We start from the raw sequence: 16,904 nt of genomic DNA on the forward strand, positions 1-16,904 counted from the left end.
CCAAGCATGATGTCCTTCTCCAGGGACTGGTCCCTCCTGATAACATGTCCAAAGTATGTAAGACAAAGTCTTGCCATCTTTGCTTCTAAGGAGCATTCTGGCTGTACTTCTTCCAAGACAGATTTGTTTTTCTGGCAGTTCATGGTACATTCAGTATTCTTTGCCAAAGGCATAATTCAAAGGCATCAATTCTTCTTCAGTCTTCTTATTCATCATCTAGCTTTCACATGCATATGAGATGATTAAAGACACTATGACTTGTGTCAGGCACACCTTTAGTCTTCAAGGTGACATCTTTGAAACAGTTTAAAGAGACCTTTAATACTTTTAAAGAGATCTTTTGCAGCAGATTTGCCCGATGCAATGCGACATTTCACTTCTTATCTGCTGTTTCCATGGGTGTTGATTGTGGATCTAAGTAAAATGAAATTCTTGACAACTTCAACATTTTCTCCATTTATCATGATGTTACTTATTGGTCCAGTTGTAAGGATTTTTGTTTTCTTTATGTTGAGGTGTAATCCATACTGAAGGATGGTAGTCTTTTATCTTCATCTGTAAGTGCTTCAAGCTCTCTTCACTTCAAGCAAGCAAGGTGATGTCATCTGCATAATGCGGGTTGTTAATGAGTCTTCCTCCAATCCTGATGCCCCATTCTTCTTCATATAGTCCAGCTTCTTGGATTATTTGCTTAGCATACAGATTGAATAATAGTTTAAAAAAAACAAACAAATCCGTTGCTGTTGAGTTGATTCAGACTCATAGTGACCATGTAGAATAGAGTAGAACAACCCCCATAAGGTTTCCAAGGAGCGCCTGGTAGATTCAGACTTCCTATCTTTTGGTTAGCAGCTAAGCTCTGAACCACCACGCCACCAGTGTTTCCACAGATTGATTAGGTATGGTGAAAGGATACAACCCTGACGCACACCTTTTCTGACTTTAAACCACGCAGTATCCCCTTGTTCTGTTTGAACAACTGCTTCTTGACCTATGTACAGGTTCCTCATGAGCACAATTAAGCGTTCTGGAATTCCTGTTCTTTGCAACATTACCCATAATTTGTTAAGATCCACAGTTGAATGCCTTTGCATAGTCAAGAAAACGTAGGTAAATATCTTTCTGGTATTCTCTGCTTTCAGCCAGGATCCATCTGACATCAGCAGTGATATCCTTGGTTCCGTGTCCTCTCCTGAATCCAGCTTGAATTTCCGACAGTTGCTTGTTGGTGTACTTAACCACATATATATGTTTATATGCTCGGCTGCTAACCAAAAGGTCGGCACACCTGCATGTGCCAAATACTGAAGTAGCTGATATGACAGTTGGTGGTAAGCAAAACTAGATGTGGTCCTTGCACTCATCTAACATTTATATTAGGGATTACTAAGCTTATTTATGGGGTCATTAGTGGTTCAGTGGTAGAATTCTCGTTTTCCATGCAGTAGATGAGACCCTGGTTCGATTCCTGGCCACTCCTGTCAGTGGGAATAGTGCAGCACTTTGTTCCGTTGTGCATGTGGTTACCGTGAGTTGGAGGCTGACTAGACGGCAGCTACAACGATAACAAGCTTGTTTATATGTTGAAGTAAACGTAGTGACTGTTGTTTTGCTAGAGTATATCATCTAAGGAAATTTTATCTTTTTAAATATAATACAGATGGAGATGGAAGGAGAAGAAGTTAGAGACATGTTGATATTAATTCTTATTTAGTCTATACTTTCATCAAGAAGCATTCCATGATTCTGAGTGTCATGACTTTCTCTGCACTTTGTACGTTAGATATTCCATTTACCCTCTCCTCCTTTTAACTGATCAGTGAATTTTAAAACAAGGTATTTGTTTGCCTTTGGACACTTGGTAGAAAAAAACTTTTCATTCGAAATTAAAGAAATTTGTAAAATGGAAAATATCTGGAGAAATTATTTCTTTAACTTCATATTTTGAGATTGAGAAACTTTTAATTCTACATATTGTGTTTAACATCAGTGTATAATTTTAAATTGGCTTATTTGCTCCTTTTCTGACACTTTTTTGATGGAGTGTATGTTTCTGTTAAGAGATTTAAGTTTATTATTTTTTCTGTTGATTCATATGTAAAGTCTTGAACCTTTCATTTTATTTTGGATTAAAGTTAAAATAATTAAAATATCCACACATTATAGACTTGAACAATTTTCAAGGGAAGAGGTTGTCTTTAAGTGTTTTTCAGTATCTGAAATGTTTATTTTAGCTCCTGCTGCAAGCTAAGTAATTTTGTTCAAAATTTAGTTTTACTTATGATGGAGAAAATATTTAAAATTTATTAGCAGTAAAGAAATTTGATTTTTTTTATTGACATTTCTGTTGAGATAATTATAGATTCACATGCAGTTGTAGGAAATAATACAGAGAGGTATCTTGTACACATCACCCAATTTCCTGGAGTGGTAATAATTTAAACAACTGCAAGTCTAATGCCACAACCAGGATGTTGACATTGTTACAATAGACCAGTTTTATTCAGATTTCCTCAGTTTTACTTGTACTTCCCTGTGTATGTGAAGAAATCAGATTTTGTTCTTAGGAAACTACTGAAATACTAACTTTTATTAGATCTGTGACCTTGGGAAAATCAGTTAAGTTTCTTGTTCCTAGGTTTCTCATCTTATTAACTAAGATAATTGGATTGGATGATCTTTAAAATCCTTTTTGGGTCAAAAGAGTCTATAATTTTTGTATGAGAGTATTTTCAGATTTGAAAGTGTAACCTCCTTTTATTTCTTTTTCTCTTTTTTGGGTTTAGGAAGAAAAGGCTTCTCTTTTACATCGTACTCAGGAAGAAAGAAGAAAGAGAGAGGTAAGACAGTTTTGTAAGACTCTGTAGATAAGCTTTTTCCTGTAGCATTCAGATAAACCTTGATTTATTATGTATATTAATGCGTATATATTATGTATATTCAGTTTTAAAATCATTTCTGGATTTGTTGGATTTTACAGTAAGTAATTTATTCTGGAACCAATATAGAGAAAGTAGACTTAAAAAGGCAGTTTCCAGAGTAGAGGGGGAGAAATGGCTTTTAGTTGACTTAGTTGTTTAGTATATGGTTTCCAGAAGATCTAGAAAGGCTTAGTATATAATGTTTCTATTTCATCAATCAGAAGGAGAAAACTTACTGTTAAGGGATGCATCTTAACCACTTGTAAAAAATATAAAAGATGGGAGCTGATGACACTCTTTGCTTTATGCTTATGTTTCATCTTTCTGGTGATAGTTTCTTAAAATTGCTTGGCTGATTATTCAGCCGTTGTAGTATCTTGTATTATTAAGTAGAGTTTTTTATTTTTTTAATTTTTTTAAACAACTCATTCATTCCTTTAATGAAGATTTATTGAGGGCATATTATGTGCTGGGTACTATTCTGGTTTCTGGGTATACAGATAATGAATAAGAGAGACAAAGTTGCTGCTTGGTGGTAGAAGATGATTTTAGCCAAGATACTGAGATTGTGATCAGTGCTATGAAAGCAGTAGAGTAATGTGATAGTAACTGAGAAGGCCTTCTTTAGATAGGGTGGTTAGGAAAGGGCTCTGAGGAAGCTGAGTTAGTTCCTGAAGGTTGAGAAAGAAGCTGCCTTTTGAAATGCTGGAGGGGGAGCATTCTTGGTAAAAGGAGCCGCACGTGCAAAGACAATTTCTCAGACTCCGCACTATTGACATTTTGGGCCAGATAATTCTCGTCATAGGGGACTATCCTGTACATTGTGGGATGTTTAGAATCATCCATGGCTTCTACCCACTGGATGCCTGCAATTGTGACAACCCCTCAATTGTCATAACAAAAAATATCTCCAGAAATTACTAAATGTTCCCTAGTTGGCAAAATTGCCCTTGGTTGAGAATCACAGCTCAACCAAAAAAAGTATTTGTTTTAGTGTCTTCCATCTGTTTTAGAAGATTCTCAGCTCTCTTCCAATAGTGCTTTTACTCCATCTTCCCATTCCTCTCCTTCTTGGATTCAAATTACAAATGACCTTTCCATTGTTTCCCATATGTCTCCTATACTTTTTTTCTGTATGTTTATCCTTTTGAATATCTGTGCTTCAATCTGGATATTTCCTTCTGATCTAACATTGAATTTACAGATTATTTCTTTAGGAATAGTGATGTTAAATATATCCACTGAGTTCTTAATTTTAGTTTTGCAAATACAAAATCTTTTTCAGTTTTAGAATTTTCTTCGATTGTTTTTTATATTTTCCCATTCACTTGTCTTTTAATTTCTTGAACATAATAATTTTAGATTTTAAACTCCAGTATTTGGATTTCCTGTGGGTCTTTTTCTCTTGTTTGTCCTTTTGATTTTCAGTTTTTGTTTTTTGTGTGACTGATTATTTTTGATTGAATGATAGACATTGTGAATGACAAATTGAAGAGATACTTGCTTCTGGCAGGCAGTAAGAGTTGAGATAAATCACCTTTAACTAATACAGAATTGAGCTGATTTGAAGCTGGTCTTCTGTCCTTTTGAGGATTTTATTTCCAACTCACCTTTACTCCTAAGGTATAGTCCTTTAGGTCCCAACCAAAAGGCTATGGGTGTTACCAAAATTTCCTCCTTTTTGGACAATTGAATGAATAAAAATAAGTAATTAAAAATTCATGGGAAGATATATGAGCTTTTAATTATAGTGTGCTTATAATCATTATAGTGATAATGACCAATAGATTCCAAAACATAAAGCTCAGGAGTTCTCTTGTTATAACCATTTCAAGCTCAGAGAGTATCCTTGAATCATCTGATAGTGTTCTCTAATCCCATGATTGTGTGAGTGAATATGTACGTGCATTTCAAGCATGGAAGATGGCATTCATAGAAGATGTGAAACAATGTAGTGTGCTAAGATGGAGTACAGATTTTAGATTTAAACCTAGGTTTGAATTCTGGTTCTGTCACATCTTTGGCAATTACTTAATCTGTTTGGAAATCTCAGTTCCTGCAACTTTAAAATAGGAATAATACTCAGCTGTAAGATTATTGTGAGAATAAATATGAAGTGCCTTTCATAGGGATGACACATAGTAGACTTTTAACTAGTGGTAGCTGCTATGATTATGATCATGAGGAAGAATATATATTTTTAATAGTTCGCTGAAAATTTTAAAGACAGTCTCAAGTTAATGAAAATTGAAAAGCTTTTCTCTTTGAAACAAGAAATTGACCTTTTAAAATAGTGTTTTTTCTTATTTGTTTATATAATTTTTATATTTAAAACTAAATCCTTTAAATATTAAAATGTCTTACTGTGGTGATGAGATTGTAAAATGATGTAGCCATTTGGAAACCAATTTGACAGTTCCTCAAAACAGAGTTATGTGACCCAACAGTTCCACTCCTAGGTATATGCTTATGAGAACTGAAAACATGTTCACACAAAAACGTGTATATGAATGTTTATAGTACCATTATGTGTAATTGCCAAAAAGTGCATCAACTAATAAATAAACAAAATATGATCTATCTGTACAATGGAATATTAGTCGGCCTTAAAAAGGAATGAAGTACTGATACATGGATGAACTTTGAAAACGTTATGCTAAGTGAAATAAGCCAGACACACAAAAAGCCACATATATCATATGATTGTTTTTATATGGAATGTCTAGAATAGGTAAATCCATAGGGACAGAAAGGAGATGCATTGTTGCCAGGAGCTGAGCACAGGGGAAAATGGAGAGTGACTGCTAATGAGTATGGAGTTTCTCTTTGGGCTGATGAAAGTATTCTAAAAGTCGATAGTGGTATGGTTATACAACTCTATGACTATATTAAAAACCACTGAATGGTACACATGAATTTTATGGTATGTGACTTAGGTTTCAATAGTGCTTTTTGTTTTTGTTTTTTAAGATTTTACTCGCTAAATGTTATTTTCACTGATTCTGACTGATTACTCCTTTTTCCCCCCGTTATTTAGGAAGAAAGGCGAAGACTGAAAAATGCAATAATTATCCAGTCATTTATTAGAGGCTATAGAGACAGAAAACAGCAAGTGAGTTTGTTTTTAATACTGAGAAAGAATTAAGTGGACATGTGAGAGCTTATTTTAAAAATGACTTTGTTGTTGTAAATAGCATCTACTTTGTATGTATTTTTTTGTACACTTGTTTAGAAAGTTGGAGCCCTGGTGGCTCAGTGGTTAAGAATTCAAGCTTCTGACCAAAAGGTCGGCATTTCGAATCCACCAGCCACTCCTTGGAAACTATGGGGCCGTTCTACTCTGTCCTATAGAGTCGCAGTGAGTTGGAATTGACTCGACGGCAATGGGTTTGGTTTGGTTTTTTTAGAAAGTTAATGTTAATAATAGTACTTACCCCCTAATTAATTTTATTATATTTATGTAAGTATTTATAATTAGGTGATTATATGATAAAGTATAAACATGGGCCAAATCACACCTGATGATCATATTAGAAGGTAGCAGTGGAAGATTCTTTTAACGGGTTATTTAAAAGCCGTTCATTACGTTCCAAGGATTTGTTGTTGTTATTGATGTTTTCCTGATAATTCCACTGCAGCAGCATCTTAGTTGTCAGTTTTCACCATTTCGATAAATCGTTTACCATATACCTAAAATGTAACAGTTATATACCTGTGTAATATATATCTTTTTGTTTTGTTTTCAGTATTCTATCCAAAGAAGTGCATTTGATCGTTGTGCTAATTTGTCACAGTCTGGCGGCACTTTTTCCATTGCTAGTGGTCCCAGCCTTACCCTTTTGGTAAGGCAGCTTCTGTTTTTTTACAAACAGGATGAAGACTCAAAACGTTTGGTGAGTGTTAGCTATATTTTCACTTATCCTTGTTTACATATTTTCCAGCTTCTTTTTTTAAGTGGAAATGGTGAGTATCTAATCAAGAGTCACATAACCCCTCTAACATGTCTAGCCTTTGTGACCTTTTCCTTAGCCACTTGTCATAGGTCGTTTTTGTGGGAGTAGGCCATTCTGTTTTACCTCCCAGACATCAATATAAATTTTCAGTAAGCTTTCTTCATTTTTTTTGTATGGAAAATTTCAAATACATAACAAAATTAGAATAGTGTGTTGACCTACCTACCCTGTCTGTACCCATTATTGAGCCTCAGCAATCATCAGCACACTGTTTCATATATAACCTTCCCTCCCTTGCCTTAGATCACTGTGAAGCAATCCTAAATGTCATCATGTTATCGTTAAAGGCTTCAGTATAAATCTGTCATTATCAGGTCTCTCTTTTTTAATCACTTAAAATACCATTGTATTACCTTAAAATTTTCATAGGGTTTTGATAGTTATCAGTGATAAGGAAAGTTCTGTATTCATGGTAGAAAATATAAACACTTGCATGAGTGAATAATTCTTTTAAAAATGGAACTTGTTATTATATCTTATTTTCTAGGAAATATTAAGAAGGTTGCATGTAATCATTAGGTTAAATATATATTTATTCTTAGAATTTTTTTATTACCTGCAATAAATATTTCAGATGTATCAAAAGATGAATATACAATGAAAAATAAGTCTTCCATGCTTCCACAATACATCCCAGAGAAATCCCTAAATGAAACATAAGTACAGAGGACAAAGGATTACTCTGTTGCTTAACTGGTGTTTGCTCTCTTACAGCTTGAGGGGAGCTAGGCTGGATCATGGGAAAACTTTCTTTCTATTAATTAGAACCAATCTAAAGAGGTGTAAAAGTGCCATAATCCTCCCACTCACTCTTTCCTTAAGTGCATACTCTTTCCCAGGCTTTCTTTCTCAGGTTTCTGAGAGAAAGAATCATAAAAGTACGAAAACAGATAATCTGGCTTTCTTTCTGGAAGAGCTGTATCAGTCACCATAATATTAATCTTGTGAATGAAAGCGCGCTAAGGAGTACAAACATATGGATGCTGTGGTGGGTATCTATCGGTTTGTCTCTTCCTAGCACCCATTTCCTTTGGAGAACTGCTCCTGCTGTGTACTCCATGTGTAAGGTCTAGTCAGCAATCCCCAGATGGTTTCTAAAGTGGTGCTGTTGCATAGTGCTACTTCAGAAGTTAGAGTGAAAGCTTGGAGGTACATGTCTGTGTTTGACTCCAGGCTCGAAGCAAACATAAACAAATTGCTCGTGTGCAAATTTGGAAACCCTCATAACAAACAAATAGGAAAAAAAAAGCAAACTTCAGTGTTTATTAAGTTTGCAAACAAAAATGCAAGAACAATAAATTAATCATGTGGGAAAAAAAGTCTCCTGCCCCAGTCTTTAAAGTTCCTACTTCCCCACTCTGGGAGCAAAGATGATGCCACTTTTGATAGCGTTTTCAAGATACTGTATGCAAAAATAAGTATGTGTGGCTCTATATCCCTTCCTCACTTCATTTTTTTTTACTGCTGTCCCTTCTGTAACCCAGGAGTTTCTTGCACCAGTTTGGACTGGTTACTCTCTAGACCTGCCATTATTCTGGGAAAGACTTTTTCTTTGCTTCAGTTTTAGCTCTTTTCCTAATTTCGTATCTTTTCGCTTTCTTGATTTACTCCCTCAGTTTATTGGTACACAGCCTCAGCTGACTTCCTGAGAAAGGATGCATGGGAAGTAAATTTTTTAAAGTTTCCTCATCTTCATTTAGTAAGTAATAATAATAATAACAATAATAACAGTCGTTGTTGTTAGGTGCCATCGAGCTGCTTCTAACTCACAGAGAACTTATGTACGACAGAACGAAACGCTGCCCGGTCCTGCGCCGTCCTCACAATCATTGCTATGCTTGAGCCCATTGTTGCAGCAACTGTGTCGGTCCATCTCGTTGAGGGTCTTCCTCTTTTTCACTGACCGTCTGCTTTACCAAGCATGTGATGTCTTTCTCCAGGGACTGGTTCCTTCTGATAACATATCCAAAGTACATGAGACAAAGTCTCACCATCCTTGCTTCTAAGGAACATTCTGCGTGTACTTTTTCAAAGACAGATTTGTTCATTCTTCTGGCAGTCCATGGTATATTCAGTATTCTTCAGCAGCACCATAATTCAAAGGCATCAGTTTTTCTTCGGTCTTCCTTATTCATTGTCCAGCCTTTGCATGCATATGAGGTGATTGAAAACACCATGGCTTGGGTCAGGTGTACCTTAGTCCTCAAAGTGACATCTTTGCTTTTGAACACTTTAAAGAGGTCTTTTGCAGCAGATTTGCCCAGTGCAGTATGTCATTTGATTTCTTGACTGCTGCTTCCATGGGTGTTGATTGGATCCAAGTCAGATGAAATCCTTGACATCTTCAGTATTTTCTCCAGTTATCACGATGTTGCGTATTGGTCCAGTAACAAACAGCTAAGCAAAGCAAATGTCTAATACATGTCTAGATACTTTTTGAATGTACAAGGATACTAATCTACATAAATCCAATCCCTACTTTCCACTTCTCAATTCTGACACCAGCAACTCATACAGCACTTGTTTCTTTCAACCTAACCACCTGGAGCTAAGTCAGAGCTCACAAGTTAAAAGGACACTGTCCTTCAGACTGCCAAGTAAGCCCAAGACTTCAGACGCCAGCTGCAATCTTAGGTGTCCCCATAATACCCATACTTCTGACCTCCTGGCTACAAGTTTGGGGTTTTTCCACTACTCCTTCAAATGCTAGCTGCAGTCTCAGGATCTCCTTCTCAAGCTCCCACACTTCTGACCTGCTAGCTTCAAATTTGGGGATTCCCTCTACCCACTCAGGATATACCAGCCGTATATCCCGTCACTTCTGACCTGCTGGCTTCCACTACTCCTTTCGGTTCAATAATACACTGAAATGACTCACAGAACTACATTTAAAATTATAGCTTTATTATAGCAAAAACAATACAAATGAAGAGTCACATAGAACGAAGTCTGGGAAGGTTCCCAACGCAGAACTTCCGTGTGTATACATGTCTTTCACCAACCAGGAAAGAAGCCCATGGAGCTTCTGTGTCCAGATCTTTTTTGGGGGTCTCATTATGTAATGCAAACTTCAGCCCCCTCCCTTGAGGTGGGTCAGTATCATAAAATGATCATGAGGTATTACATGGTAGGGATCTCTGGCCTGTCCAGCTCCCACCCCAAAGTCACTTCATCACCTCACCTAACCTTTTAATTAAATGTGGTCTGGAGTCCTTATTGAAGATACTTAAATTCCAAAGTGGTTTTTTTTTTTTTTTTTCAAAGAGTGTCTCTTAGTACTTGAGGACAAAGACCAGATTCTTTAGGTGAAGTTAGTGTAAGCCTGCAGTATGATATTAATGCATTCGTCAAGATTGTAAAATACCATATTAAAACCTAGTCTGAAATGTTCTAGTATAGTATCACTGCTGCTTTGAGTTCCTATTTATTTCACAGACAACTTGAAACCTATCTAGTTGATTAATATAGTTAGTCTTATTCTTATAATTCCTACAGTCATCCTTTAGCAGTTCATAATGTATACAGGTAGTCCCTGACTTACAATGTATACGAGTTAGAATGAAATGCACTTATGACTGTTCGTTTTTTGTTTTTCTGTACATCTTATCGTTAGTAATATGTGCTACATACAGTGTTGCAGTGTGTAATTTGCTGTTATCATTCTCAGATGTAATATTTCCAACCCCTAAAGACAAATAAAGATCGGATTTATAAAGATATTAGTAATAAAAGACAATACTAATTAAAACTGAAAAAAAAAAAAATGAGACATTTGACTTAAACATTGGAATCAACTTAGATGGAGTAGCCGTTGGAATGGAACCCCATTGTAAGTCAGGGACTACCTGTATTTACTATACTTTTTATTTTGATTGATTAATAATAGTACAAATTTTAGGATGAATTATATGTCAGATAGTGCAGAAAGTATTTGTATCATATTGGTTCCTGGGAAGATATGGACAAGGTAGCTCAAAACACGTTAAGGAAAAAGCTTGTGTTATAGGCAAATAAAATATTCACAGTGGGCCACGAAGTAATTTCCACCCAACTTAGGCCATACTCTAGTTTGTTACACAAAATCCTTTCTTTCGTATTAATATTGTAATATTATAAGGAAGAAGTTTTACTGTGAAAGGTAAAGATAACATGGTTAGCTGATCTTTGACAATGGACCAAAGCCCATTAAATGGGGAAAAGACAGTTTTTTAACAAATGCTGCTGGCAGAACTGGATGTCCATTTGTAAAACATGAAATAAGACCCATACCTCACACCATACACAAAAACTACCTCAAAATGGATCAAAGACCTAAATATAAAATCTATAATAATAAAGATCATGGAAGAAAAAACAGGGACAATATGCTAGGGGCCCTAATACATGGCATAAAAACAGTACAAACCATAACTAACAATGCACAAACACCAGAAGATAAACTAGGTAGTAACTTGGAGCTCCTAAAAATTAAACACTTATACTCATCAAAAGACCTCACCAAAAGAGTAAAAAGAGAACCTACAGACAGGGAAAAAAATTTTGGCTACACTTCAACAACAAAAAAACAAATAATCCAATTAAAAAATGGGCAAAGAATATGAACAGATACTTCACCAAAGAAAACTTTCAGGCTGCTAACAGACACACGAGGAAGTTCTCATGATCATTAGCCGTTAGAGAAATGCAAATCAAAACTGCAGAGATACCATTTTACCCCAACACTATTGGCACTAATCAAAAAAACCAGAAAATAACAAATGTTGGAGAGGTTGCCGAGAGATTGGAACTCTTATGCACTGCTAGTGGGACTGTAAAATGGTACAACCACTATGGAAAACAATATGACACCTCCTTAAAAAAATACCATATGATCCAGCAGTCCTACCCTTAGGAATATATCCTAGACGAATAAAAGCAGTCACACAAATAGAGATATGCACACCCTTGTTCACTGCAGCATTATTCACAATAATGGAAAAAACAACCTGAGTGCCTATCAACAGATGAATGGATAAATTATGATATACATACACAGTGGCTATGCAACGATAAAGAACAATGATGAATCCTCAAAACATCACAACATGGATAAACTTGGAGGACATTATGCTGAGTGAAATAAGTCAATCACAAAAGGACAAATAATGTATGAAACCACTAGTGTAAAAACTCAAGAAAAGGTTTCTACACAGAAAAAAATCTTTGATGGTTATGAGGGAAGAGAGGGGTGGGGATGGGAAATCACTAACTAGATAGTAGACAAGTGTTAACTTTGGTGAAGGGGAAGACAACATACAATATAGGGGAAGTCAGCACAGTTTGACCAAGGCAAAGTCATAGAAACTTCCCAGACACATCCAAACACCTTGAGGGACTGAGTTACTAGGGCTGAGGGCTGGGAACCATGGTCTCGGGACATCTAGGTCAATTAGCATGACATAGTTCATAAAGAAAATGTTCTGCATCCTACTGTGGGGAGTAGTGGCAGGGGTCTTGAAAGCTTGCGTGCAGCCATCTAAGTAAGATACGTCTACTGGTCCCATGTTGTCCAGAACAAAGGAGAATGAAGAAAACCAAAGACACAAGGAAAATATTGGTCCAAAGGGCTAATGGACCACATGAACCATAGCCTCCACCAGCCTGAGCCCAGAAGAACTAAATGGTGCCCATCAACCACCACTGACCACTCTGATGGGGATCACAATAGAGGATCCTGGACAGAGCAGAAGAAAAACGTAGAACAGAATTCAAATTCACAACAAAAGGCCACACTTATGGTCTGGCAGAGACTGGAGGAACCTCTAAGACTTTGGACCCCAGACAACCTGCTAATGCAGAAGTGAAGCCACTCCCAAAGTCCACCTTTTAGCCAAAGATTAGACAGGCCTATAACAAGCAATAACATACATGAGGAACGTGCTTCTTAGTTTAATCAAGTATACCAGACCAAATGGGCAAAGATGAAAAGTCAGGAAGGGACAGGAATACTGGATGAATGGACACGGGGACCCGAGGGTGGAAAGGGGAGAGTGCTAACACGTTGTGGGGATTGCAACCAATGTCACAAAACAATTTGTGTACAAGTTTTTGAGTGAGAAACTAATTTTTGCTGTAAAGTTTCACCTAAAGCACAATGAAATTAAGACAAAAAGAGTTATGTGGCAAATTTAAACTAACCACATTAAAGAGGTTTTTAATTTCAGCTGATTCTAAATGGGACCCATGAAATGAAAATATAATATTGTTTCACAAAAACATAGTGGAGAAAATGGATGAGATTCCATGTTCGCTGTTGAGTTTTCAAAATCATTTATGACACCTACATGCATACTGTATAGTCCAGACTGTTGGATGTGACAGCAGTCTAATTCAACATTTGTTTAAATTATTGACGAATCATTATATCCAGGAGTCTGGTGACACACCTGACCTTTTATTGGGAAGAGCAGAACTGGATGATTTCCTGCCCTGCCAAAGTTTCATGGAGTTAGGGGAGGGGAGCATCCAAAAGGAAAGGATGCTGAATTACTCACATGCACACAGAGGAAAAAGAAAGGAGAAACATATTCTGTGTAACTTATGGTTAATGTTGTTTTTTATATTTGTATTATGAGTCACTGATTTGTGCAGATAAACATTTTTGTTTCAGATAGAGCTGAGATTTAAGTGTACTGTCTTTTAGTAACTACTTAAGTAACTTAGCTTCATGCTGATATTTTAAGATGGGAAATCCAAAGTATTACGCATATTCTAAGTAAAACCTCACTTAGAATACTTCTTGTTAGGTTTGATAAAGTGTGTATTTATCCCTTAAGGAGATCTGAGGTACTCTGTAAATTAGTAAACTGTTAGAATTGTATGCATTGAAAATTCTAAATTGTGTGTTTTGCCGTTTCAGATATGGATGTACCAGAACTTAATTAAGTACAGTTCTCTGTTTGTCAAGCAGCTGGATGGGTCTGAGAGACTTACATGCCTATTTCAAATAAAAAGGTTGATGAGCCTGTGCTGCAGGTAAATTCCAGCATTGTCAGGAATGTTGTGTAACATGATGACCACTTTAAAGGTCTAGAGGAACAATTTTCGTTTTCTGAGACGGGCTTTTCCGCAGGGTTCTTTTTTTTTTTTTTTGAGACTGGAATATTCTGTGTATTACAGTTTTCACTCCTGGTTGATTCTGACCTATATGACATGGAAATTAAAATGCAGATATAAATATCTTCCAGATGATATTTTCTTTCAAGGATGCTCTGGAATTATCTTGTGAAATGTTAGACATCAGGTTATTAGTGAATGGATTAGCCAACTGACTGGACTTGTGATGTTGAATGATTCTATTCTCCCAGGGTTTCTACTGAAATATAACTTGAACACCACCCGTTCAGAATATGCCTTTTATCAGGCTGTCTCATTTGTTTGTGTATAAACTTAAAAATAAGTCACATCAATGACTTTGATTTAGTGAGCTATATTACCTGCATGAGAAACTAAGATACATCCTTAGCATTTTTTTTTGATTGCTTATATCTGCACCAGTGATGAAATTTTCAAATGATTCTGAGCCTTCAGTATAATTTCAGTTAATTTTCTGGAAGCTGCATATGTAATAAAGTTTATTTAGGATTGCTATCAGAAATAGACCTCAGATGAGATGCTAAAAATAATCCACTCATTTTTTTGTTTCTTTGTTATTAACTGACCTTTCCAGAATACTTTGCTGAACTGAGGATACAGAGAACCTGATAGGGAGAACCAAGAGGATCATGAATCCCAAGAATTTATACTCCTAACCCCTCTTACTCCTTGGAAAAACTTTTGCTTTGAAAAACACTGTGTACTTTTATTCTCTAAAGCAGGGGTCAGCAGACTTACTCTCTAAATGGTCAGATAGTGAATATTTTTGAGTTTTCAGTCCACATATGGTCTTTGTACTAACTGCATTGTAAGGATCAGTATAAATCCAATTCCCACCTGGAAGTGAATCCAGTCCTCACCTCCCCACATCTTTTTCCTTGTCATTAGCTGCCCAAGAGATACACTCTCTCCAACCTCCAGCCACCCACAGCTGGATTGGAAGTTACAAGGACTCCGTCCTTCAGATTCCTCCTCCCACCGCATGCTAGTCAGACTGGGCTAGGTCAGAACACACAAGTTAGGACTCTGTCCTTCAGACTGCCAGATAGACAGATGCTATTACTTGCTGGCTCTTATTGCCCCTGTGGGTTCGTTGATTCACTGGAACGCTCACAGAATTCACGGAGAGTTTGTATACCTACAGTTATCCATTTATTATAACCAGTAAAGATACAAACAGAGATACACAGGACAGGGTCTGGGAAGAGTCCTGGCACGAGGCTTTCATTGTCCCCAGGTTATGCGAGGCCCTCTTCTGTGCTTGGATGTTCTCACCACTTCAGGAAGCATCAACCACTTCCATGTTCAAAGCCTTCCATTGGCCTCAATGCCTAGTCATGATTGATTGAATATGCACTATTGGATTTTGCCCCCTCCGTTTCTGAGGTTCCCTGACTGGCTGGGGTCTGTATAGCCCCAGCTCATTTGCACACATTCTGTGGTGCTGTCTGGAGGTTTTACAAAATTGCTGGGGAATTTCAAAGGCTTTCAGACATATTATTCTTTTTTTTTTTTATTGCAACCCTTTAAAAATGTAAAAACCACTCTTCATTCAGAACCATGAAAAAAACAGTCTGCAGCTGACTTGGCCTGTGGGCTGAGGTTTGCAGACACCTTTTGTAAAGTAATTTTTGAAGGTAATTATTTAGCAAGTAATTTTAATATGTGGTATTTCAAAATATAGTTTGTCTTTTCTTTTCCAGCTTTTTATTTTGAATAATTTCATACACCAGAGAAGTTTTAAGAATACTTTTGTATTCAACACCTAGATTCAAAGATGTTAACATTTTGCCACGTTTCTGTGCACTCACACACTTGTGCCCTGTGTGTGTGTATATGTGCGTGGTTTTCCAAAGCATTTGAAAGTAAGTTGCAGACATCATAACTCTTCATTCCTAAATAACTCACCATGTATCTCCTACGAATAGGCCATTCTCCTGCTTAACCATAATGCTATTTATTAATTTATGAAAATTAATAGAAATTCTCTAATATCATCTAATATACACTCCATATTCAAATTTCCTCAGTTGTCTTAAAAATATTTTCTATGTTGTTTGTTTTAATGATTCAAAGGTCCATTTGTTTCACTTATTCCTCCATCTCCTGTATTTCCTATAGACTGGAAGTTAGGTCTAGAGCAGCGTTTCTCAACCTTGATACTAGGAAAATTTTTTGTTTTGGGGAGCTGTCCTCTACATCAGAGAATATTTAACAATATCCCTCGCCTCTGTCCATTAGATACAAGTGGCACCCTTCTGCCACGTTGTGATAACCAAAAATGTCTCCAGACATTGCCAAATGTTGCCCGAAGAGCAGAATTGCACCCGGTTGAGAACCTGTGATACGGTGGCTTTATTTGATTCAGTTGAAACATTTTTCACAAGAATGTTTCGTAGGAGGTGATGTGAAAGTCACATTGCATCACATCAGGAGACACACAGTCAGGCATAGCTAGTGATGCTAGGTTTGATTACCTGGTTAAGATAGAAACTACTTTCTGTTGTAAAGTTCCATTTTTTCCTTTCATCCCAAGTAATCTGTGGGATGATAATTGGGCGTTATGTGATTACAGTGGTTATGTAGTTGCTGATAGACCCTTTCCTTAAGGACTTTGTCTTTTATGCTTAGAGCACAGGGATACCAAGGGAGAGTTTTGAGCAAAAGTAACATTCTTTTTTTTAAATAGGACATTCTCCTGTAAAACCATAATACCGTTAATGTGCCTATAAAAAATAATTAAGAACAGTATTAACTAATTCTAGAGTTACCAGATGGCCTAGTTTGGCTCAGATTTGTCACTATGTCTAATACTCAATTCCGTTTTCAAATTTTC

At 36.5% G+C, this 16,904-nt stretch overlaps 1 protein-coding gene across 3 annotated transcripts in view; it reads left to right on the top strand.

The window, feature by feature from the left end:
- Positions 1–16,904, top strand: part of UBE3C (ubiquitin protein ligase E3C) — a 239,318-nt gene that overhangs the window by 68,847 nt on the left and 153,567 nt on the right. For all 3 annotated transcript variants that reach the window (XR_002823455.1, XM_023727980.1, XM_004372762.2), the window contains exons 2-5: positions 2,787–2,840; positions 5,959–6,033; positions 6,668–6,814; positions 13,833–13,948. Coding sequence is in view for 2 of the 3 variants with exons in the window: in XM_023727980.1 (XP_023583748.1) it covers positions 2,787–2,840; positions 5,959–6,033; positions 6,668–6,814; positions 13,833–13,948 (392 nt within the window). In the remaining variant the exon portion in view is untranslated. The remainder of the gene's footprint in view (positions 1–2,786; positions 2,841–5,958; positions 6,034–6,667; positions 6,815–13,832; positions 13,949–16,904) is intronic.

The sequence above is a fragment of the Trichechus manatus genome, unplaced genomic scaffold (assembly GCF_000243295.1).
Source record: "Trichechus manatus latirostris isolate Lorelei unplaced genomic scaffold, TriManLat1.0 scaffold00020, whole genome shotgun sequence".
Lineage (NCBI taxonomy): Eukaryota > Metazoa > Chordata > Mammalia > Sirenia > Trichechidae > Trichechus > Trichechus manatus.